Source organism: Zeus faber, assembly GCF_960531495.2.
Source record: "Zeus faber genome assembly, chromosome: 12".
NCBI lineage: Eukaryota > Metazoa > Chordata > Actinopteri > Zeiformes > Zeidae > Zeus > Zeus faber.
The window spans coordinates 8551511-8576529 of NC_137196.1; the positions used below are offsets into that span (position 1 = coordinate 8551511).

Below are 25019 nucleotides of genomic sequence, written 5' to 3' on the forward strand. Positions count from 1 at the left end.
ACCAAGTACACCCCTTCATGGCAACGGTATTGCCTGATGGCAGTGGCCTCTTTCAGCAGGATAATGACCCTGCTACACTGCAAAAAATGTTCAGGAATGGTTTGAGGAACATGAAAAAGAGGTGTTGACTTGGTCTCCAAATTCCCCAGAGCTTAATCTGATGGAGCGTCTGTGGGATGTGCTGGAACAACAAGCCAGATCCATGGGGCCCCACCTCACAACTTACAGGACTTAAAGGATCTGCTGCTAACGTCTTGGTGCCAGATACCACAGGCACCTTCAGGGGTCTTGTGGAGTCCATGCCTCCACGGGTCAGAGCTGTTTTGGTGACACGAGGCGGAACTACACAATATTAGGCAGGTGGTTTTAATGTTGCGGCTGATCAGTGTATAGTCAGGGCAGGAATGCCCCCTGGTGGTCCGAAGACATAATACACAAAGACGCAAACAGTAACACCGCACAGGGATTAAGACCACATATGTGACCCACCGCATACTTTAGGGTCATTTGGCGGGGTTTCTTGCATCATTTGAAAGTGGAGAATCAGAGCTTCCAAACAAGGTGTCACTTGTGCAACTCAAGCAAATATTTTTAAAGCTATGACTTGTTAATGACAAGGGTGTGGCAAACTGTGATTCTGAGATAATTACCCCCAAAGTTTTACCCACAATAGGTTCATTCAGCCAGCTCCTAGAATGCAAATGAGGTTGGCGGACAAACAAAGCCTCATGGCTAATTAACATACCGCTGAATGGGCCAATCACAACAACACAACTCATTTTGGTTTAAAAAAAAAAAAAAAAAAAAAAAATAGCTTTTATTTAACAGTAAGAATATAATAAGAATATGTTTTATAAAAGTGTAATTGTTCTGGAGTTTAAAAGTACGGACAACACAACAAAATGTAGAGTCTCAGAAAATCTGAAATCTGAAAATCTGTCACCAACCTCAACGGACTTCATCACGACATCAACTTCGTCCGTTGTAACAACAGACGTATCGTCGGTCTCAACCGGTGGTTCTTGAAAATATTCAGTTTCATCGTCACCTTAAATTTGAAATCCACTGTTTGAAATGTTCTCCAAGTCCGGTGTAATATCAGATTAAGCATCGCTGTCGTTCTCCGCGTCGCTGTTGGAGAACTGACTATCATTGTGGAAAATGAAGTACAGTACACTCTGCTAACACTGACTTGGATCTATCGCACTGGTCAGATTAAGGTCCGAAATATGATTCAGAGCTTCCGCCACCCGCTTTGCGTAATCCATAACGATACAGAGAAGAACGTTTTCACAGACAAGTGAGACCGAAACACCACCATGCTGCGCTTTAACCGGCTGTTAACGAAAGTGAGGTAGGTGCGTGATGCGAAGGGTTTTTCTTCTTCGCGTTTCCTTACAATGGCTCTGTGTGTGTAAGAGTAGTGCGATTTAAAGGTTGAATTCTATCAAAACGGTGGCGCAGTGCATTGCAATGTTGCCTCCCAGCAAGAAGGTCCTGGGTTCGATTCCCGCCTGGGGCGCTGTTGGCACCGTGCTCCCGCGGGTTATCTCCCAAATAGGAGCCTTTCTGTGTGGAGTTTGCATGTTCTCCCCGTGCTCACATGGGGTTTCCTCCACCTCACGTCAGTAAGGACCCCCACCAAAAACATGCACCTATCATTGTCTGACCAGCTATGGACTTATCACCTGGTCCCCGGGCGCGTCCACGTATGCTGCCCACTGCTCCTGTTGTGCCCCCAGAGGAAGGACAAGCCATGCAGAGGATCCATTTCACCGGCCACCATCAAAGCGTGTGTGTGTGTGCAAGCATGTGTTGTAGTGTGGTGTGTTGCGTGACGAATAAAGACTGTTTCTTCTTCTTTCTTTTTTCTTCACATTGTGACTTCACATCACATGGACTATGGATGAATGATCGGCATTATTTAAAGCTGTTCCGCGTACCAGTAAGTGAACTGCGTTTCCCCATGTAATCTAACAGGAATGTTTAACTCCACTGTTTAACTTTTTTTTTTTTTACTATATATAAATCAAATTCGGTTTTGAAAATGTTTTATAAATGCCGCAAGATAGCGAGTTTTGCCGTGGTGGGACACATATGTGGTCTTAATCCTTTTGCGGTGTTACTGTTTGTGTTACTCAGCCAATGTTCCCGTTCACCGCATTATTGGATTTTTAAGTCAATACAGCCATAAGAATTTATGTAAAAACACTATCTTAATTACAAGCAATATAGACTGCATATATGGTTAATATTTGCCATTTACTTCTGTGAGATCACAATCAAAAAAAGTGCTTTGTTTGTGATAAAATGTAATTAAAATAAATTATAATGAACATCCACTTGGATAGTGCGACCTCGGCTGACTTCCTGTCTTTGGTTCGCTCATTCGACCTAAGACAGGTCCCGACTCCACCGACTCACAAGGCTGGCAAAGAGCTTGATCTCATTCTTGCTCGGAGCTGCACCACGGACAACCTAAGGGTCACTCCTCTTCATCTCTCTGACCACTTCTTCATCCACTTCAATGTCCAGCTACCAAAACAACCCCCCACCTCCACACCCATGGTTACTCCCCACCCATGACCACTTCTCCTCTGTGCTCTCCTCTTCTCTTCCGCCCCACGGCACTTTCTCCTCTCTGCAGGTTAATGATGCCACTGACTCTCTCTGCTCCACCTTGAGCTCATGTCTGGATAGCCTGTGTCCACTATCCACCAGACCTGCTCGATCAACCCGGTCGCACCCTTGGCTGACTGACACCCTACGGACAACGCGCACTGACCTCAGAGCAGCCGAGAGGAAATGGCACAAATCCAAAACAATTGAGGATCTTGCAAGCTACCAGACACTGCTGTCCTCCTTCTCTTCCAGCATCACTGCTGCTAAGAAGGCCTTCTTCAACGATAGGATCAACGGTGCCACAGACACACGTAAGTTATTCGCCACCTTCAAGTCTCTGCTTTACCCTCCACCACCTCCCCCAGCTACTAACCTCACTGCTGACTGCCTTGCCTCCTTTTTTACTAACAAAGTGGCAGCCATCAGCAGCCAATTCACTAAACAACTTACTCACGACCTGTCTCCTCCAGCCCTAGGCTCATCGTTCCCTGGTTTCACCCCCCTCGCTGAAAGTGAGATATCTAAACTACTAACATGTAGCCGTCCTACTACATGTCCGCTAGATCCGATCCCACCTAACCTCCTTCAAGCCATATCACCGACCATCACCCCGGCAATCACACATATGATTAATTCTTCCCTAACTTCCGGCACTTTCCCTTCCGCTTTCAAAGCGGCTCGGGTCGCACCACTGCTCAAAAAACCCTCACTTGATCCCAATCAAGTAGAAAACTATCAGCCGGTCTCTCTCCTCCCATTCCTTTCCAAAACCTTAGAGAGGGCGGTTTCTAGACAGGTAACAGAATACCTGTCAAGAAACAACCTTCTCGGTACACTTCAATCTGGCTTCAAAAGTGGTCACTCCACCGAAACAGCCCTGTTGTCCATCACAGAGGCCGTAAAAACTGCTAGAGCTGCTGCCAAATCCTCGGTTCTCATTCTGCTAGACTTATCAGCTGCTTTTGACACTGTCAATCACAGCATACTCATGTCCATACTCTCAAGTATGGGCATAAGGGGCAGTGCACTGTCCTGGTTCGAATCTTACCTTACTGGGCGCTCGTTCAGTGTGACATGCCAAGGCCAGCTGTCTGTGCCTAAAAACCTCACCACAGGGGTGCCCCAAGGCTCGGTGCTAGGACCCCTCCTCTTTGCCATATACACCACCTCACTGGGCCCGATCATCCGCTCACATGGCTCTTCATATCACTGCTATGCGGATGATGAGCACATGTTACCCCCCGGATGCTGCGCTCGTCAAATGAGCGTCGCCTGGCTCTGCCGGCCATACAGCCACGGCAATCCAGGCTATTCTCATTTGTAGTTCCACGTTGGTGGAACGAGCTGCCAAAGATGACCAGAGCAGGGACCTCCCTCTCTGTCTTTAAGAAGCACTTGAAGACCCAGCTCTTCAGTGAGTACCTCCTGTCCTAACCTACAATTACTTAGCACTACCTAGCAGTATTTATTGTTACACTAATCTCTGTCGGAATGTAGCTTGAATGTTATTCTCCCTTGTAAGTCGCTTTGGATAAAAGCGTCTGCTAAATGACTAAATGTAAATGTAAATGTGATAATCAAAATGGCTGGAATAAACCATGTTATGTTGAACAAATATAAACAAAACAGGTTTTCCATCACAACTGATGTTTATATCACAAGTGGCCAGCCGTCGGGTTCTTCTTTTGCAGCTGTAGCCAGTCACCAGCTTGTCCACACTTCCTTTTGTGGCATTATAATCCATGTTAATTTCTGGTTTTTGATGCTCTTTGCCACAGAATCTCCCATCCTTATGCAGCGCACTCATGAGAACCACATTTTTGGTTTTCTTTGGCACATAGGACAGCAGCCGTGAACACAAACTTGGATGAGTTGACGGGCCTGTTCTGTGTTGTGAACAGCTGAGGTTGGATCTCTGGCTTGTTTTACCGTTACATTCCTACCATCGTCATCTTCCTCTTAAGGAGCTCCTGTCTCAGCTTTTGCAAAGTAAAAAAGTTATCGCATGTGATGCCGTGTCCACAGAGTCCCTGTGTCATGTCCAGCACAACTCTTATTCATTGGTTCTTCTCAGGTAGTCCTCTATCTGGCTTCCCTCTATATACTTGCAAGTTCCATGCATATGATGTAGCAGCATCACAGGCAAGATCTTGATTCTGTATTTTGCATGGTATGTACTGCCTGAAGGGGCAGCGGCCTAAATGGCATAAGCTGCTCATCAACAGTGACATCAGGCCCAGGGTAAAACAGGAAAATGTGGTGCACCCACTTGTTCCAAACTGTCTTGACGCTAGCTTGTCTCTCTGCCGCCGAGCTGATTTGTCTTCTCAGTTATCGAAGCGGATAAGCTTGTAAATAATGTGGATGTTTTCCAGAGACATTGTTGCACAGAAAGGTTCTCTTCCAGTTTCTGCATCCCACAGGGATTCTGTGGATTCCCCTTTGGATTTGAAAACTCCTGCAAGGATAAGAACCTCAAAGTATGCATGTAAATGGGTTTGGTTCATCTCCTTCCACCTCTCTCCAAAAACACGCCTTCCCTCCAAATTTGTGCAATCCAGAATTATATTTTGGATGGCATCCAGGATAAAAAGTTCAAAAGAAGACTTGATGTCCTGCACACGAGTAACTGCCATTCGCGTCAGCCCTGGTTGCATCCTCATCAGATTGGCAGCGATGCGGGACGGCCCGTTTCTTGGGCAAAAAGACCATTGAATTTCACTGTTTTTGGACATCCATAATTCTCAACATGCTGGCTGTTGATGGGCTGGTCCTGTGGTTGGCTGCTGATGGGCTCGTTTTGGGGCTGGCCGATGGTCAATCTCATCCTCTTCAAACTCACTATCAGACCTTGAATTGACAGAAATGTGAACCTCATATTCTGAAAACTCTTCCTCTTTAACATCTTCCAAAGCTTCTGTCTCTTCTAAAATTATTTCTAAGGCCCTCTGAGCAGAGAGCCTCTTCGCCATCTTGATCGATTGTGATAAGGAGCCACACAGGCAAAGCTATTTATTGCCTCCCACCCCCAATTTGCAGCTGGGATAGAGTGAGAAATTATAGAAAGGTTTCTGTAGGACATTCATTCACCCCCCCCCCCGGTCTAGACCTGAACACCACATGTGCATGGGGTGCACAGTGTGCATCAAATGTGTTCTTTTATATGTTCTTCACAGAAAATAAACCAGGGCCAATCAGTCTCAGGTTGAACGAAATTAATTGCATAATTTTTCTTTTAGTAAACATTGAAAACAGGTCCCACAGATCAGGACACCACACAAGGGTAAAAGGCACACAAACTAGTGGTTTTTTTTGATAAAAAAAAATACTTGAAGTTGGGGCGAAAAAAAGGATCTTACATCATCTCAAGAATATCTTAAAATGGCCAAACTGTCAGGGGAACTGTGCTGCGTAGACCTTTTGATTTTGGATATGCTAACGGGAGAGAAACAGTGATACCGATTTATTTCCCAGTCCCAGAATTAATACTTGCCAGTATTCATACTTTCTCCAAGTCTGATATCAAGAGAACATTCCTATGATATTTGAGGTAATATTGTCCTCATGTATCAGATTTTGGGGAATGTTGTGGCCAATGTCAAATCCCACTCGACAGCAGCTGGGCGGTGGTGTGAACTAACCTCTGTGGTTGCATTGGCTTTACAGCGGGCACACAGCCAGTCCAGCCTGGCCTCTTCTCCCGAAACTCCATAACAACCTGTACAGAAAGGAGGCATCGGGTCAAGCACTACAACTCAAATAAAATAAAACCACACATGCTCTGTCTGAACGGGAGGTCATCACTCAACCAAATAGTCACGTTTGCTGTGTCATTTCTACTAAACACATCTACTGTCTGAACGTTCGATACATAATTGATAACCAATGTAACTGGAGCCATGGCTGATGAGGCTAAATGGATAACTCCGTGACTGGATGAGCTGGAGGGCACGATGATGAGCACGATCAATACACCAGCTAAATGTCTGATAGCTGGTCTGCGCCACGTTCCAAATCGCCGTTAAAACAATGAATTTAAATATCGGTCACTGTGATTGCATTGTATTTCGTTGTCAGCTCATTTGAAATGATCCACAGCATGACAGTTGACAATGCTTACTGCAGTGGACACGAACGCAGCACTGGGAGCAGCTGAGCAGGCGGCTGGTGCCGTCCTCCGCCAGGTGCGGGTTGAACAGCTGTCCGTCCTGGCTCTCGTTGGACTTGCTGCTGTGTGTGTTGAAACACGCTTCTGGGATGAGTGGCTTGGACCACTGTTCGGCCCCGAGGCGCCGCACCAGGGTGTCACTCCCCGACTCAGACTGTGAACGAAAAAGGTAAAGAATTGTTCAAAGTCACAAAACTTGAGTTTGAGATTTCGGCATTTTGAAAAATGAAAAAATACATGTACCGATACTCAATAATGCAGGTCGAAGTGACAATATTCTGATACACGATGCGGTTGCCAGTTCCTATTTCAGGTTTTATTTGTGATTCATTGGCAGTTCCATGATATCTTGTTTGTTTAAACATAGCAGTGAATAACTTGATTACTCAAATTAATAATCAAACATTCATTTAATTGTAAGTTTTCAGTATTGCTATACTGTCAACTGCTCGCTATTGACCAGACCAAAGACTCACTGTGTCCAAAATTATATTAGCGCATACCTAGCCAATGAGATCTTATGTTATGAATATAACTATTGTTAGAGAAAAATGCCTATAATCAAATATTTGAATGGGGACAATAGCCTTTTCCTGTTGAAGGGGGTTTAAAACATTGCCTCTGTGTTTCCAGGAGCACCCTCCCAGAGTTTATATAAAAAGACTGTTTTTTCTCTACAATGTCAATTATAAGATTGAAGAAAAAGATCACATTTCTTTCTGTTTAATCTTGTATGGAGATAAAGATAACCCCAAGGGAGCTTGAAAGATCATTGTAAGGGATATTAGTCTGCGTCTGCCACCAAAGTTTGCAAGTACCTGTGAATTCACTGTTTAAAGGTAACACCCGGGGAGACAATCGAGGGGCACAGTCTTGTAAATGACTTCTGACAAATGGCCACAACCTCTCTATGGTATAAAGCTGTCTTTGTCAGAAAGAGGGTCAGACTGGTCAGAACACTGCTTTGGAGCAGTATTGAATCTTTCTCTTTATTCTGCAGAATAAATATCTTTAATATTCTCTGTTTTTGTTTTCTTGTAGCAGACAGATTAACCTCACCGATCATGCAGATTTCTTCTACACTATTCATAAAATAAGTGAATAACATAATCCATTGTTGTACACTGTTGTGAACACCAATAAAGAATTTGGTGGCGGAGACACAGCAGATCTGCAAGATGGATTGGACAGGATGTTTTTTGGCTACCTACCTGGTGGTAGGTGTTAAAGAGGAGGCAGATGGAGCAGTAGGGCGCGAGCAGGCCCATGTGCCGGTTATACTCCCGCTCTGCCGCAGGACTGTAGGGCGCACACTGCCATAGCTGTGCTAGAGGCTTGGCCCACTCCTCCTTCTCATCCAGATCACAATTCAAATCTGCATCCTCTTCTGAGTGACGGAGAGATGGAAGTATGAGGTACAGTAGGAGGATTATCGTATTGACCCGAATATAAGACGACATTGATTGACATTGGTCATCTTATAAGATGACCCCCTTTTTCAAGACTAATTTTTGGAAAATTATTTTTTGTAGACCAAATCTTGTTTTTATAAAGAAAATAATTTCATTTGAAAATAATAACACAGCATGCAGTCGTACAAAGAATACAAGATTACCTATACCTATAATACAAGATTACCTATGTTTTCAAGATGACCCAGAAGCCGTTAGCCACATGCTAAGGTTAGTTCAAACTGATTGATGTCTGACTGAGTCAGACTCATTTGCGCTCGCCATAGTCTGACTATCACACAGGAGCAAGAAGACCCGCCTGCTTCTTTTAAATCAGTCGCAGGGTTCCCAGTGAACGACGACAGCAATGGAGAGCGAGTGGTGGATCGGATGAGGACTGTGTGTCGCCGGTGTTCAACAACAAAACAAATTTAAATACTACTCCTAATGCACAATTTGTATTTTTTATTATTCTACCATATAGTGACATTTAAAAGTCTAGACCCCAGATATAAGACGACTACAATTTTTCTGATTTATTTTTGACATATTTCCAGGAAAAAAAAAGAAAAAAGAACTGTCTTATGTTCAGGTAAATATGGTAATAAGCTTTGTTTATTAAGGAAGTGTCACTAAGTTAAAGGTCAACAAACAAACAAAAAAGGTAAAAAACTCAAATACGTGCACACTGAATATTTATCCGGCCTACCTTCATCACTGGAGACTTGTCTGAGCAGAGGATGGTGTCTGGGCAGCTTGCGGAGCGCCACCTGCTGCTGCTTGCTCGCCACTGACTTGCAGTATGACCCTTCTGATCCCTGGTGGACAAAGAGGTATTGGAATGACAAAATAAAAAGGGATAGATTGCTCGCACAAGCAATGAACAAGAGATATTTATTTTCTAGTCTCTTCACAGTGAGGCATGTTCAGAGCTCTGTGCTTGTGTAGATGCGTTTCTTTAAGGCATCATGTCCACACAGACAATTATAAACTGTGTGTGAATTACGCCTGCTCACCTTTGTCTCGTGATGCGTTTTTTTCATGATACCCGTGGCATCTTGCAAGATGACAATCCTATCACTATCCAGTAGGGACAAGTGGTCACTCTGCAGTTTGAAGAGCAGGGTAGAAATTCAGCATTTAACAAGAGTCAGATGTTTACTAATCAAGTATGGTTCACCACAACCAAAGAGAGATCTCTCTCTCTGGGTCCTGCGGCAGAGCCCGAGCAGGCTGCGGGGCCCGGCTCCAGGGGCGAGTAGCGGGCTGCGGGGCCCGGCTCAGGCAGCAGGGAGGAGCCCGGCCCCAGTAAGCGGGCTGGTGGGGAGGTGGTGGGGCCCGGGGGGAGGGCCGTCAGTGTGAATGTGACGAAGAATGATAATGGGGCGACCCATGCTAATGTGACACAGAATGCTAACGTGACGACTAACGACCATGATGAATAAGGGTCTGACTCGGATTACAGGTCAGTGACAGACATGTCAGTGTCAGACTCCCAGGCCCCAAATGGGATTGTTATTTGGTAACAATGCCATCTCTATGATACACGATATGATGGAAAAAAAATAATGGTAATTTCAAGGTGGATATGAATGGTGACACAACAAAGACGAACCTTTTGTCTCTTGTGCCTGGGGGCCTCGTCCTCCAGCTTCACCTCTCTGGACTGTGTTGGCGTCTGGGAGGGTGGATCCTCTTCACCCTGAGCTATAACGGGCTTGGACACTTTAAGCCGCTCTTCCTCTGTCCGACTGCTTGGCTCGGCTCGACGCTCCTCCTCCATGCCAGCAACGTTCTCGGACTGGGGGTCTGTCCTCTGGGGGCTGGACGCCTGCGGCTGGGGCTGCATGGGAGTCGCTGTTTGGGCCTTGTGCTGGAGAGGAGGGCCTTGGTGCTCTTTGGCGTAGCTGTGCACATGAAGCTGCGTGTGAGGCTGCAGCCGAGAACAGCTTTGCACCTGAAGGGCGTCTTTTGGGCTCACGGTCTTGTGGAAGAGCAGGCTGGCGACTCCCATTTTGCGGCCTGGCTGAAATGTGGACTCTGTGCCGGCTGCTGGCCGCTGGCCATTCCTGTGCTGGGACTGGGAAGTTATGGCTGGCGCTCGGGTCTTGGTGTAGTGAGGAGGTCGGCCCGCATCGCCGCTACCCTGGGTAAAAGACTTGCGGAACGGATCAATTAACATCAGTTTGGTCGGCGTGACGACCAACTTGGGCGGTCCTGTGAATAAAAAAAACTAAAATAAGTAATACATTTTTGGAAAGGTCTAGAGGTCTAGTCCTCTTTCTTGTCACATCATAGTGAGTAGAGTTTGCGGTTCATACGGCAGGATTTCATGGAATGGAACTATTCATTTTTTTTTTTGAAAAAGGGTTTGTGTTAAGTCAATTAGAATACAAATATGGATCCTTGTCCCGATACACAAGTTTTTTAGTATAGTTAGTTATGTCTTACCTTTGTCCTATCAATGTTGTGAATGGTCATCATTGTGATTCATGTTTGTGTAATATGTTTTGAATTTTTATATACCTTTACTGGTCTATTTGTTGCACATCTCACAAAACGTATTTCTTCTATAAGTTATAAACCCGTTGCACAGAATTCCCCCCGAAAACCTCTTCCAGGTGGATTACTAAAGATTATGGTCTGGTGATTATACCTTTATTTCTTCTGCAGTCTGGCGACACGTTACGAGGAGGCATGAGGCTCAGCCTGGGGCGCCTCACGTACTGCTTTTCCTCCTCTTCGTCGTTGTCGTCTTCCTCCTCCTCCCTAGGAACCACCTCCTCAGGCACCTCCAGACAAACCCTGTGCCTCTTGGTCTCGATCCTCTGTGTCGGGCTGAGGGTCAGCAAGACAAAAAGGATCCATGTTGAGAAGCGAAGATATCAAATAATGAAAAACGCACGTCCAGATTGGAAGGGCGGTTCGTTTATTAGGCATATTTGACTGGCTGTTCATATTCCCTCTTCGGCTGCAGGATCAAACAAATGAAAAACATAAGTTAAAGGAACAACAGGGAACTAAACTTAAGAGTTGATGAGGACATTTCAACATAACTGACAATATAAAACGTTAACATTTTTTGACTTATGCTGCATTTACATAACAGCACAGAGGAGCGAGGAGGTACCATGGCAAAACGTGACAATATGTGGCTTTGGTGATGTACTGTATGGTGACATATTAGAGTAAATTATTTAGAGAGAGCGAGAATGAGAATCTACTGACCGAGAGAATTTTGATCACCCAGTTTGCACTGCCAATAGAAGCCCTTCTTTTACATGAGTTATTTTTAATTTTAGATAGATAGATAGATAGATAGATAGATAGATAGATAGATAGATAGATAGATAGATAGATAGATAGATAGATAGATAGATAGATAGATAGATAGATTTAAGTAATTGTATTTAATTATATTAATATATAAGAAATAACCTGGAGCCGCAACTTTACCGGACCAACTGCGCCACGCAAGACCACCAAGTCCAAATCCTCCATTTGCTTCCTTGCTACAAGCACCAAACATCCTCCATGCAATTAATAAATATTTAAAAAAAAAACTTTTATATCAATTCACATTTTTATTTAAGCCATTTAAGTGGGATATTAGAGAAAGAACAGCATCTGCCGACAACGATTCCAAAACTCATCGTAGCTGCAGCAGACATGCGCAGTAGAGGATCCCTTTGCGAGGGGATTACAACCGAGGAGGCACGCGCCGTTGGTGATTAATGCCGCTTCTGTCGACAGGGTGAGCAGCTTCAAGTACCTCGGAGTCCACATCACATAGGACTTAACATGGACTACACACACAACACACACAGACACTCTGGTGCGAAAGGCGAGGAAGCGTCTTTACCACCTCACGCAGCTGAGAAATTCAGGGTCTCAGTGAGGATCCTCAAGTCCTTCTACTCTGGAGCAGTGGAGAGCATCCTGACCGGCAACACCACTGCCTGGTTTATGAACTGTACTGCTCAGGACAGGCGGGCCCTGCAGAGGGTGGTGCGTTCAGCTGAACGTACTACTGGAACTCCCCTCCCCTCCCTGCAGGGCTTATACACCAGGTGTAGTAGCAGAGCCTGAAGAATCCTCACCATACACACTTTTTTCACATGCACTTTACTGCTGATATCTGTATATACAAATAGCCTATCCTATATACACAACCCCATTCCCTTTACTTCTATTTTGTACCCCCACTCTGTATTACCTTTTTGAGTCATATTTTATTATTCTATTCACTAACTGCATTACGTTTAAGGAATCAGTTAGTTTGCTAAGTAGGAATTAGGTTAGCAATTGTGTTCGGTTTAGAGCTTATTGCGTATAATCTCCGGGTGCGTTGCAAAGACATTTCACTGCATATGTGTATGAACGTATGTATATGTATGTGACAAATAAACCTTTTGAATCTTGAACCTAGAGTCGGCTCGTCGCCTACGTAATATCCGGCTGTAATGACGTCACAGAGGGCGGCAGAAAGCTTAAATATTTTAACTTGGACAGCAAATGCCATTTAACATTTCTCTGCCTGTCTGCCATCATGCTCTCGTCCACTAACATGACTTCCAGTTTGCCGTCTCCCGTGGTCCATGTGAATGCAGCATTACCTGTACCTTTGAAAGGAAATTCCGCCTTCCCTCAAAAGCGTTACCATTAGCATATAGCACAATAGGAACATCCCGCAAAATAATCTCACCTCTTTCGCTCTGCCTCCTCAGTACAGCTTTCCTGGGAGCTGCCGTCGGTGCTTTGGAGGTTGTCCAAGCCCTCCCCCAGGAACTCCCTGGCCTCTGGGGTGGGCCGCGAGTGGTTGATGGGGGCCGTGTCTCGCCCCGCCAGCCACTTCTCATAGCGCTCAGGCTGGAACTTCTTCACAAACACGTCCATTGAAATCTTAACCATGTCTTTGCGGCACGAGCACTGGAAGAGAAAAGAAATAAAAAAGGCCTGAGAAAATACTTTTGTTCTATTTCAGCTCTCAATTCTGCAAGCAAGGTTGTTGTAGGGCACTAATCAAGCCAATGACAAATTATTCATCAATATGATTTAATTAAGTATTATTTGTTTGGTATTGTATTATAAATGTGCAATATATTAAATCTCCTTGTGATGTTGGTACTAAGATATTTAGGTCGTGAAGACTCCAACTCTGCACATTTTTGGTCCTGGCTATAGTATAAAAATTCACATGTTCTCCAATTTGTCAGCATATGCCTCAAGAAAGATCCACGATGAATCCAATGCATTTTTAATAAATACTGAGCGAGTGTATGTGTGTTCTCTCCTGTCATATGATACTATGCAACAGAACAAATAAATCCACAACGGTCTAAACTAAACCTAAACTAGGTACATAATTGTTGAAATGAATGATGAAATAATTTTTGCATTCTGACTTACCAGAACTGCGTGCTTGCCATACTCGATCCACCTCTGGGTAGCAAAGTTGGTTGACTCGGCGCAGTTGAAGCCGTGGTTGAAGCCAGCATGATAGGCATATGGAAAGGTCACCATAAACTCCCCTGCTTCCTGAGTAATCTGTGACAAAAAAAACAAAAAAAAGGAACAAAGGTATTATGAAAGAAGTCTATGTAAAGTGTTTACATGTTTGGCGGTTATAAAACAAGACAAATATAAGTGTCATGATAGAGGTAGAGAGACACGTTACGAATGAACAGAATCCAAGGCTCCAGTCTAACTTTTTCCGCAAGTAGCACTGCTGCTCCCAACTAGGTTTTAGGGGCACCAGCACAAAATTGAGGAGGAGCACTCAAATCAACATGCAATGCAACATATTCATAATGTTTCCATCATAACTGTATTACTGATAAATGCTTTGGTAATAAATAGACAATTTACAGAAATAACAATTTGCTCTCTTATTACAAGGGGGATCTATTATGCTTTTACTTATTTTCTGACAGACAGAACACACACACACACACACACACACACACACACACACACACACACACACACACACACACACACACACACACACACACACACACACACACACACACACACACACACACACACACACACACACACACACGTTACAATGTCGGATGTTCATATAAGATGTGCCTGAAGTGTAAAATAAAGACGTAGACTAATAACAAAGTAATTGCTGTGAACAAAACGCTCAGGCTTCTGACCGCTTGGTTTTCAAAGGTTTTTTTTTTTCTACTCAGCACAAGCTGACGTCAGCTCGTGCTGAGAGTAGAAAAAAAAAACCTTTGAAAACCGAGCTGACGTCAGCTCGTGCTGGATTTCTTTATATGGTAATCTGCTCCATCGGAACAACTGTCCGTTTCTGCAAACAAAACCAATAAAAATTGTGTGTTTTTATTTTAGATGTATTAATAATAATTTAATTTTCCGACGTTTACATGAAACATGAGAGTCCGCGTGAGAGTCCTGGTGCATCGCGGTAGGGTGTCCGTGTCTCGCACAAGCTTGGAGCACGCCAACCAAAGTTGGAACCAATCTTTAAAGGCCTTTTAGATCTAATATAATTGAAGATTCAGCAACTGGATTGCTTATTTCTCGCCTCAAATTTGTTCAGAAACCGATTTTAATGTAGCGCTATGGTGAAATCAGTGAAAGTTTACAGAGTAAATAAAACAAAGCTGAAACCCCATTGGCTCACAGAACCCTGAACTTGTTCTCAAACTCAATTGGCTCAGAACTAGGGGCTTAGCTGCTCATTACAGCTACACACACTGAAACAGCTCGTTTTAGAACAGTCAAGGTTAAGAGGCATGTCACAATGGTTCGAATGCATAATCTGAGTGGTATTTCTTAGCCAAAAAAGGTTTTCCAAAACATGTTTTGGGGACCTCAGAGACCTATATGACCATGTGTTAAAAGGAGCATAATGGATCCCCTTTAAAGGAAAAAGTCACAAAGTTAAGTAGGAAAAATCAAAAGTGATATATATATATATATAATAGCCGCTCTGTGCACTCTATTTTGTTTATTTTTTAAATCTGTCAGCTGAGCAGGTGCAGGTACAGCTTTATGTTCATTACATAAAAAAAAGGTAAGGTGCGGTTTTCTAGGCTCCATCCAGACTATACACACAACGTACATGCGGTGCAAAGTGCACCGCAGCCCAGGACGGAGCGCCAGGTCTCACTGGGGGGGGGGGATAAAGAACGGAGGGGCAAAATAAAAAGGACCAAATCGAGTAACTATCCCTGGGAAAGGAGCCACCCCACCCCCCAGTCTGGGTCCCTGCTCACTGGAGGAGGAGGGCCGCAATTGGACGACTGAAATTTTGCACAATCACGCAAGCCTCATGGGCAATAACACAGCAGAAAGTTGGTCAAATTGTAACATTTTAAAATTGTAAAGGATATTCCAACTTATGTGTTTTTTCAGAAGGAATATTGAAGCGTGATTTTGGGCCAATGTTGACAGCGCGCGCGCACGCACGCACGCACGCACGCACGCACGCACGCACGCACGCACGCACGCACGCACGCACGCACGCACGCACGCACGCACGCACGCACGCACGCACGCACGCACGCACGCACGCACACACACACACACACACACACACACACACACACACACACACACACACACACACACACACACACACACACACACACACACACACACACACACACACACACAGTGTTTCACATGATATAAGATGATTTCAAAATAAATAAACAATCTGCATATCTGCAATTCGCGGTGGTGCTCCTAGTTATAAAATGTAGTAGCACTGTCTCTAAAAATGGTCGCAAAATGCGACTAAATGGTTGCAGTCTGGAGCCCTGGAATCAATTAAATACCTTTTCAAAGGGAATGCCATATTTTTTCAATATGGAGGGAGAGATGAGAGTCATTTTGTGCCTCAGAAATGCCTCACAATTTTGGGCGCTGCCAGGAAAAAACCCTGCAAAAAAGCAAAGGAGAGATTGTGTCCTATTCTCTTAGATAGCTGCTGTATATGAACAATGCACATCACCAAAGAAGGATCTACTCTTACCCTGAGCGAGGCGCTCCATTCTCTTGCCGTGCTCAGGAGGAACACAGTACCTGCAGGCACATGACTTTGTTTAGTTAATGAAACTAATATTGCACATGTATCTATAAATATTTAACTCATTCAAGCTACTTTTATCATTTGTTCAGAACAAGACAATATTCTGCACTATAATTTCCATTCCAAACTGCTGGCAATTAGATACCATATGTTTTTATTTACCAATGAATTAAAACATAATTAAAAATCCTAAATTCTACAAATGTTTTTTGTTTACCATGATTTGGGCTCTCCAAAGTGCAAGTAGTTAATGCTGTAGAGGTCCATGTCCTCCGTGTGCCAGGCGAAGGTGGTCTTCCACATACCAAAGTACAAGTAGGGCGTGTTGACCCCCTCGATGGTGATGCCGCTTTCGTGCTCCACAGTGTCAAGGATGGTGTTCAGCTGACAAATGTTCCACTCTTTTACTTCCTGTGACACGGGAGACACGTTAAAAAATAAAACGTCATCGTAGCCAACATTATTATGAATGTAATAAAAAAAAATATGCTCACCGGGTTATATAGACTTCCATTGACATCTGCGCCGTAGATGGGAGGGTTGAACGTCACATTCTTCCAATACTTTCTCTCCAGCTCCTCAAAGTCGTGGTAGCGAGGGCTACAGAATCTGCCCACGTCAAAAAACAAACCTCATTGGTTCATTTCATGGTTAGTGCTACCGACAAAGAACTCATAAAATATACGTAGTTGGTCATCATATTTAAAATGCCAGCACTACTCACTTGTCGCTGTTGGCGATTTTGCGGAATTCCCTGACGGTCATGGCTTTCTTCTGGATGTTGTACTGTGTGAACAGACCCGACTGGCCCGTCACCACCTGCTGAATGGGTGCAGGTATCACCAGGTCATCAATATCATCGTAGGAATGCCTGGGCTTCCATTCCTTTGGGGGGACGATCTTGGGAGGAGAGAGTGAGTTAAAGGGCTGAATTTTGAGTAGTGTTTTGAGATATTTCAAACCTCAAATAGCAAGGAAATCTCGGTCATATTCTCTTATGATCAATTAAACTTACAAATTGTTTATCACAATAGGACATGGTCTCAATATTATCACGATACAAAACAACTGGAAGACAAAGAGTGACAATGCTGAATTGTCCCCCAGAACTCAGGGGACATGGGGGCAACATATACTGCAGGTAGTGGAGCGTGGGAAGACCAGGAGGACTGTTCTCTCCCACCCCTGTCAAGGGCAAATGGAAGAGGGCGTGTTTGTTAGAGCGCTCACTTTGGCTAGGCCGGCTTTGTGCGCCCCCTGGGATTCCATGTAAGCGATGTAGCGATTGAAACTCTGGAACTCCTCGATGGTGGGACGAAAGGTCATGATTCCCCTGGAGCAGGGATTCTGGGAGGCCACGTCTGACGCCATCTCAACGGCCCGGTCCCTACACAGACATAAAGTGATGGGGTTAGGGTCATTTCTGTGTCAAACTCTGACACTAGTCCATTCCTTTTATTTCTATTTTGTCCACTAAGTACAGTGCGCGTTGACTCTTATTTTACTTAATTTTATTCTATTTACTAACTGCCTTACGTTTTAGGAATCAGTTCAGTTAGTTTAGTTTAATTTAGCTATTGTGTTCAGATTAGTACTTATTGTGCACAATCTCTAGGTGCGTTGCAATGACATATCACTGCATATGTATGCTCGTATGTATATGGATGTGATAAATAAACATCTTGTAAGAATTTGAGGCTAAGCAGCAATTGTAAGAAAGTGTCAAAGTTTGTAACTTGTTTCACTGGTATATGAAATTGTAATCCAATATAAAATTACTGACACTACTCTATACACATTACAAAAAATGCTTATTATCACAGCTAACATCCTAATAAAGTAACCCTCACAAAGTGATTAAGCTACATGTGTTAGTATACCATAGCCTACAATCTGCAGGCATTTCTAAGCATCTGAGCCAATAACAATATTGCCAGGAAAAAAAAAAAAAGTAATCGCATTCACACACACACACACACACACACACACACACACACACACACACACACACACACACACACACACACACACACCTTTGGCCAGAGGGGTTGTCACAACTCGCGTGTCCTGCAAATACAAGTATTAAATAGTTTAAGGATATTTATATTTACAGTGCTACAAATGACATTGCTGTGATAGACATGAACACTGACGAGCAGCCAAGTGGATAAATTAATATTTTGATACTTGCAAATGAGATATTAACTGAAGCGAAAATCCATAACATTGATTGTAACTAAGCCCTAAAGTAATTAGCAAAACATTTAATGGTGTAAAATATTTCTTTTTATGGTCAATACTTTGCTTTTTAAATTAACAATGCTTTCACTTTCGTTTATTTTTGAATACTGCACCCAACCCTGTTGTGCTTCTTACGCGGTACTTAGAAAATTACGACCCGGTCTTCGCTCTCTTTTATTCCACCACATTATCTCGTCCAAGAGAAAGTCGCTACGCAGCCAGAGTGTTAGCATGCTACAACGGGAAACGGCCGGTGCCCATCACGGCTAAACATCACGGGAGTCCAATTAAAGTAGTAAACCTGTCAGCGCTTAACTGCTTAAAAAGTATACGAAGATGTACTGAAATGTATTGAAATGTGTCGGCGTTCCCGTGCACGGAACGATTTAAGACTTGAACTTATTGCTATACCTAGAGCAGCCACTCGACTGACAAGCTAAGCTAATACTAGGTTAGCGGCGCCAGTAGAAAGTACGTGCACAGAACTCCAATCCCGTGGAATACTATATGTATGAAGCGTGGAAGTCGACATTAGCGGACCAAACGGGCTGGGCGTCGAACGCTACAGCTACAGCCGCTAGCAGACGGGTGATCGCCACCTTTCTAGAAGCTAACATTTCGGTCAAGTCCAAGCGCGAAATCGTTAAAAAAAAAAAAACCGCAAAACGGCTCCACTTACCGACTCTCCGGGTGCCGCTCTCCGCCTGCAAGCGGCGAGAGCCTTGATGCCGGTATCAAAGAAGGACCCGGTAACGGCGATATCACGGATTATTAACTAATGTCTCCGTGACCAGATCGCGTTCCTCCATTTACGGCTCTGCGCATGCGCACGCCTCCCCGACGTTGTTTACCACACCACGCACGGTAGTTTCGTTAGCCAATCAGACGGCGAGTTGGAGGATCGTCTACTGTATATTTGGTTTTATTTTATTGGCTTTAATTGTATCATATATATATATATATATATATATATATATATATATATATATATATATATATATATATGTATATGTATATGTATATATTATAATTTTTTTATTTTTATTATTATTATTATTATTATTATTATTTTTTTTTTTTTGTATTTTCTATGTTTTTTGTTTTCCTATTTACAGTTATTCGGATTAGTAAGTGCAGGGTGCCGATATCTATCAATCACGAAATGAATATTCTCTATTTAATTTTTCATAATTTATTCAGTATTCTAAATGTATGTATGCTAAAACCTAAAATTGTTATGAGCGCACATTGATTGATTGATTGATTGACTTCTTTCTTTCTTTCTTTCTTTCTCTTTGTCATGCCTATCTATCAGACATCAATGAGTAGCAAATATGTTTTATAAAAAAACTCTATAAAAAGGTTATCAGGTTAGGTCATAGTACCATACCAAGACACAGCGAGGGCCCATATGATTACTGGCTTCGCTTGAACAGAGCAGCGGACGTTTCGGAAGAATGCATTAAGCGACATGGCAGGAGAACAGATAGGCTCAGTAGTGAGATTGCGCTGATGTTTACAAGACACTGCCCAGACCCAATCTTGGCATTCATATTCAGAAGTAGACCTGCAGAACAGTGGACGGTGAGAGGCGTCCAAGTGCATTTGGATTAGTACCAACGCTAACACAAAGCTACAGCCGGTATCTCCTTCCATGCACCTCAAGCAACACTTGAGCGATGTATCTATTCAAGCTTGCTGCTTGCAGACTTTTATAACATGCACATCAACATATAACATGCACATCAACAACAGCCACGGATTGTGAACATCTGTTTTTATTTCATGCCACAAAAGGCACATTCATACACTTAATTCAACAGGTTTGATAGGCTATATACTTTTATATGCATCTACATTCAGGCAGTGCATATGTTATGATTCCCAGGAATAAATGCAACAATAACATTAACACATTTTCTTGTCACAAATGTTATCACGTGGAGCACTGACAATTTTATTGCACGACTATTAGCAGAATAATAAGTGCATGTGCACCCTGCAGTTGTAATGATTTCTATGGACCATTTACACCAAAAAAAGTCAGACATACATACAGTATCAGCAGCACTTATTGGTATGTTTTAAAGACCATGTTGAATATATAGCCTTTCTAGGCAACAGGGCTAGCTCAGTTTTGTTTTTTTATAAAAGTCTCCATTTTCCTCTGTCCTATCATACAAAACTCAACATCTATGTTATTCAGATTGCATATGTCCAGTCATTTTGCATCCATCCTCTGAAAATATGCATATGTAGCAGACCTGATGATAAAGAAGACTTAGCTTCAAATCCACCCATTTACTTGCTGTACCACAAAAGAGTCATTATCATGCGGTCAACAGTTAAGCATAATTAGGGAGAATATTAGAATGTGCTTCCAACCTCTCGTATCTGACTGTCTCATTATGAGATAAATGAACATCCATAAATGAATGTTCTTCAACGAACATCAACTTTAGCTTATTCTCTCAATTTGACACTCTTAAATACATAGGGTTGACTGGAGGGGAGTTGAGGAATACATATATTTTTGTTCACCAACATTTACTGGCTTTCAACACATTTGTTAATGTTAATATAGCGATACACACATTTGATTGTTATGGCGGTTGTTATTTTTCAACACGAACAGTTGTAATTTGGGGTTATGGTAATCTATTAGAATCCCTCTAGATTCAATTAGAATCTTTCTTTCCTTTTTACATAAAAAAATAGAGAACAAAGTGTTTATTACATGATAATATTTAATGAAACTCAAAATATGTTATTATGTTGCAAAAATGTTGGAGAAATGGGCAATTATGGCGTCTTGTATGTGTTTGTTGTTGTTTTCACTAAATAGCTAGACTCTATAATACATACAGACACAGTCTGTATATAAAGGAAATGCTTTAATACTTGAGGCAAAGATCAACCAAACATGTGACAAAGACTTCAAGTTTGGGTTAATGCACAGTGTATGGTTTCCAAGGGATGTTTGATTTTTAAGTTACATGTTCTATTCAGTTGCAGTTGTACAATGTACAGTAGGCCTATGTTCTTCTAGCCAACACAAAAAGCGTATATTACTCTATATATTTATATTAACCGCAATTCCCCTGTTGCTATCCAGTCAACTTTTGGTAGTACAATATAATTTTAATACTTACGACCACAAGTTTCATAATAATAATCTCTCCATTAGCATTCAATTAGAAAAATGCATTTGTTCTTTGACTTCCCAGATCTTCAATATACTTAATCCTTTTTTTTGTAAAAGCAGAATTGTTAGTAAATGACCATTTCACAATGGCAGGAGGGAAACTCTGCAATGCGTTACAGAGAATATTAGATGAAGGCAAGGATATCGACACACCATTTCATGGTCTTTAGGCTTTGGTCTGTCAGTTGTCCATTTTTCACCGAACACATTTCACACACAAAACACAAATGGACTATGCTCTTTGGACCTCCAAGTACTGTGCCATTTTTGCAAAACACCATGTGATGGAGCACACAGATCTGTAAAATTGAAAGCAGAAACGGGCAATCTTTGTCTTTGCATACATTTCCTCACATGTCTGACATTTCCATGGACATCTTCTTCCATCTCTGTACCTCTTCATTGGCCATTCGCCCTGAGTCCTTTAAGAGTCCTGCTTTTCCTTGAAGCACCATCAGCCACCAACGTCCAGAAGACGCTGGTTTGTTGTATAACAGCTCTCAGCCTGGGAGCAGCCATTAAGAACACACACACACCGACTGTTGTAGAAGGCCCTCTGATCGTTTCCACCGAAAAACAAGACCCATAGGTTATTTGTCGATGGTCTTATTTACTCTCAGCGTCTGGACCGTGTCATTGACGGTAGCCGTCGTCTCTGTATCCATTTTGGTATTTTCCGTTTTGGACATGTCCGGCTCCCACAGGAAGAACTCGTGCAGGAGGGTGTTCACGGCGTCAGGGCACTCCATCATGACCATGTGACTTCCTTCCTCAATAACTTTTAGGAAGGCAAACAGCAGGATCTGGAAAATAAGCCAAAATTAAAGCAGGACTTAACGACAGGCAACACAACACAACAAACACAACCAGGTCAGTCATCAGCCAAATAGCAATCTTGTGTAAAAAAAAAACAATTTGCCGACATACTTCTGCCATGCGCTGGTCCTCATCCACAGGCACAAATTTGTCACACATGCCGTGCACCAGAAGGATGGGCATGGTGAGCTCAGCGTGGTACACCTCATCCCCCTCCGGCCAGTACTGCCCGCTCATCATGGCACGAAGAACGAAAGGCGACACGTTGAAGGCATTTCCCTGCTTCAAAAGCTGCTTCTCCTTGGCACCTTGACGGGCAAATCCAGCTCTGCGGTCACGGGAAAGACACTGTCTGTTAGTTCGGAGTATTTGGTCGACAGTAGAATGGACATATACCTTGAGAGTTCTTGTAATAGAGAATCAGCGTGTTAATCTTAATCTTAGAACAGCGCAGTCAGCGATCTTACTTGAGGAAACTCCAGGCCAGGCAGGGAGACAGACAGTGAAGGACACACGAGGGCAGTTGGAAGATGGAGCACAGGCTAGGCTCCAGTGCCGTGGGACCTCCTCCGTTGATCATCACCACCTTGTGGACCAGATCAGGATATTCGTGTGCTAGGAAGGTGCAGAATGACACCCTGGGAGAGAGATAATGGCATGGGTACAATGTGTGAGGAGAGTTGTGTGTCCAGCGTAGGGCAGCAGAAGCAGATCACATTAGTGGACATTTTTAGTCAAACTTAAATTTCAAATTTACCAAGGTGTATTTCTTCCTGAGACCATCCAAGATGCAATTGCCGTAATTATTATTTCTCGGATGTAATATCCTACAGTGGAAAAACACTGTAGATGGCTACAAGGCCTGACTTACTTTTCGAAGCTGGAGACAATAAGCTACAATACGGTTTAAAGGTGAAAACTTCAACGTCATTCCACTTTGGGAGCATTAATGGCCTTTTTCTTTTTTAAATGACAGGTCGGAAATTATAGACCTATGGCACCTGTTTAAATCTGTCTCAAATATGGGTCCTAGAAACCCTTAAACACATGGGCTATACTTTTATATACAAATACTTCCTTTGGTTGAATACTTGTTGAATACTTTGCTTGCCAGTAAAAATAAAAAAACCTACTTCAAAGACTTACCCATATGAGTGTCCGATGAGAATGTTGCGTTTTCGAGCATATCTCTTGAAAATGGCCCGAAGGTCTTCTGCAAGTGCATAAAATGTGTACGCTGCAGCGATCTGTGGGGCGATGCTGGCCCCGTGCCCCGCCAGATCCGGCGCGATGACCTCGTAGCCCAGCCGAGAGAAGAAGTCCAGCTGGCTCCCCCAAATGTCCAGGGAGCCGCCCACACCGTGCAGAAAGAACAGCGCCACATCCGAGTGCGTCCCCTTGCAGCTGGAGATCTCCCTCCTCGAGTCGATGAGCACAGTGCGCTTGGGTTTCCGTCGGCGCCGGCGAGGGGGCGGGGCCGGGGCCAGCTTCTGCTCCCCGGACGGCGGCGGCGGCTGCGGCGGGGGAACGGGGTTGGGTTCTGGGGACGAGGCCAGCTCTTTGAAGTCGGCCAGCTCCACCTCAACGGTGCTGCAGGGCTCCAGGTCGCCGTCCTGACACTGCAGGATCTCGGAGTGCAGGATGTCGCCGAGGTTCTCGATGACCAGCTGGCCGTTGCGGTAGACGGTGATCTTCCTCTTGCAGTGCACGCTGCTGCCGCCGGGGCTTTTACTCCCCGCGTTAGAGCCCTCGCGGCCACCAGCACCGTCGGCGGGGGCATCAGTCTCTCTCTTCCCCGACGCTTGGTTTTGGTTTACAAGCGGGTGGCGCTCCGGGATGATGTGCCGCACCCGCAGGACTCTCCCAGGCTTGACCTCCACAAACTCAAAGCCATTAGAGGGTTCCGAGGACTCCAGGGGTAGCACCAGACTGGCAGCCTTCCCAGTCAGGCAGCACAGTATTCCGTCAGCGATGCTTGTCAACATGGTGTCCCTCTGCATGCATGGAGACACATAAAAGAACACAAGAGATACGTGAACACCTCCAGACTCACACACACACACACACACACACACACACACACACACACACACACACACACACACTATAGGATTTCTGGATCTGCTTTATCTGCCCTCAGTTTTAAACAATATTCTTTTCATCGCTATCACCGTACAAAGAGGGATCACACAAGTCACAACAAGTCCTTAGCAATACGCAGGAACTAAACACAGTTGTTACGCAAGCTGTTGTGCATGTCCTTCCACTAAAATGCAGTTTCCCTACCGTGCAATATATAGCTCATATTGGGTCCAAAAAGGAAATAATCTGGCATAAAAACACGCTTCTTGTTTTGAGTGTGGTGAAACATATTGACCATGACGTTCCCTATGAATAGCCAGTCCCTCCTTGCAACACGGTCAGCCTCGGAGTGTATAAATA

General features: G+C 43.7%; 2 protein-coding genes across 2 annotated transcripts in view; both read right to left on the reverse strand.

Annotated features, from left to right (window-relative positions):
* LOC307237588 (lysine-specific demethylase 4A-like) overlaps window positions 1-19330 on the reverse strand; it is a 29973-nt gene extending 10643 nt beyond the window's left edge. The window contains exons 1-17 of the mRNA XM_080010340.1: window positions 19236-19330; window positions 18349-18382; window positions 17546-17702; window positions 17040-17215; window positions 16810-16924; window positions 16533-16726; window positions 16259-16308; window positions 16062-16165; window positions 13651-13788; window positions 12947-13170; window positions 10898-11079; window positions 9857-10458; window positions 9258-9347; window positions 8951-9059; window positions 8002-8177; window positions 6743-6944; window positions 6264-6340 (exon numbers count right to left, since the gene is read on the reverse strand). Coding sequence (XP_079866466.1) covers window positions 6264-6340; window positions 6743-6944; window positions 8002-8177; window positions 8951-9059; window positions 9258-9347; window positions 9857-10458; window positions 10898-11079; window positions 12947-13170; window positions 13651-13788; window positions 16062-16165; window positions 16259-16308; window positions 16533-16726; window positions 16810-16924; window positions 17040-17215; window positions 17546-17686 — 2580 coding nt within the window. The 5' untranslated portion in view covers window positions 17687-17702; window positions 18349-18382; window positions 19236-19330. The remainder of the gene's footprint in view (window positions 1-6263; window positions 6341-6742; window positions 6945-8001; window positions 8178-8950; window positions 9060-9257; window positions 9348-9856; window positions 10459-10897; window positions 11080-12946; window positions 13171-13650; window positions 13789-16061; window positions 16166-16258; window positions 16309-16532; window positions 16727-16809; window positions 16925-17039; window positions 17216-17545; window positions 17703-18348; window positions 18383-19235) is intronic.
* A 1050-nt stretch (window positions 19331-20380) lies between these two features.
* On the reverse strand, window positions 20381-24946 carry LOC307238257 (protein ABHD8-like). Its single transcript, XM_080011186.1, has 5 exons — window positions 24864-24946; window positions 23724-24571; window positions 23045-23215; window positions 22689-22905; window positions 20381-22564 (listed from the first exon to the last, which is right to left on the reverse strand). The coding sequence occupies exons 2-5, from the start codon at window positions 24560-24562 to the stop codon at window positions 22352-22354; spliced, it is 1440 nt and encodes a 479-aa protein (XP_079867312.1). The 5' UTR covers window positions 24563-24571; window positions 24864-24946; the 3' UTR covers window positions 20381-22351.
* Window positions 24947-25019: the final 73 nt, after the last annotated feature.

Bases quoted from the DNA above. Each gene is read 5' to 3' on its own strand.
- LOC307238257 (XM_080011186.1), bottom strand. From the start codon at position 24,562: ATGTTGACAAGCATCGCTGACGGAATACTGTGCTGCCTGACTGGGAAG. The intron at 23,216-23,723 runs GTAAGTCTTTGA...TCTCTCTCCCAG, and splicing joins CTCATCGGACACTCATATGG to GGTGTCATTCTGCACCTTCC. The intron at 22,565-22,688 runs GTATGTCGGCAA...CTTATTTTCCAG, and splicing joins AGGACCAGCGCATGGCAGAA to ATCCTGCTGTTTGCCTTCCT.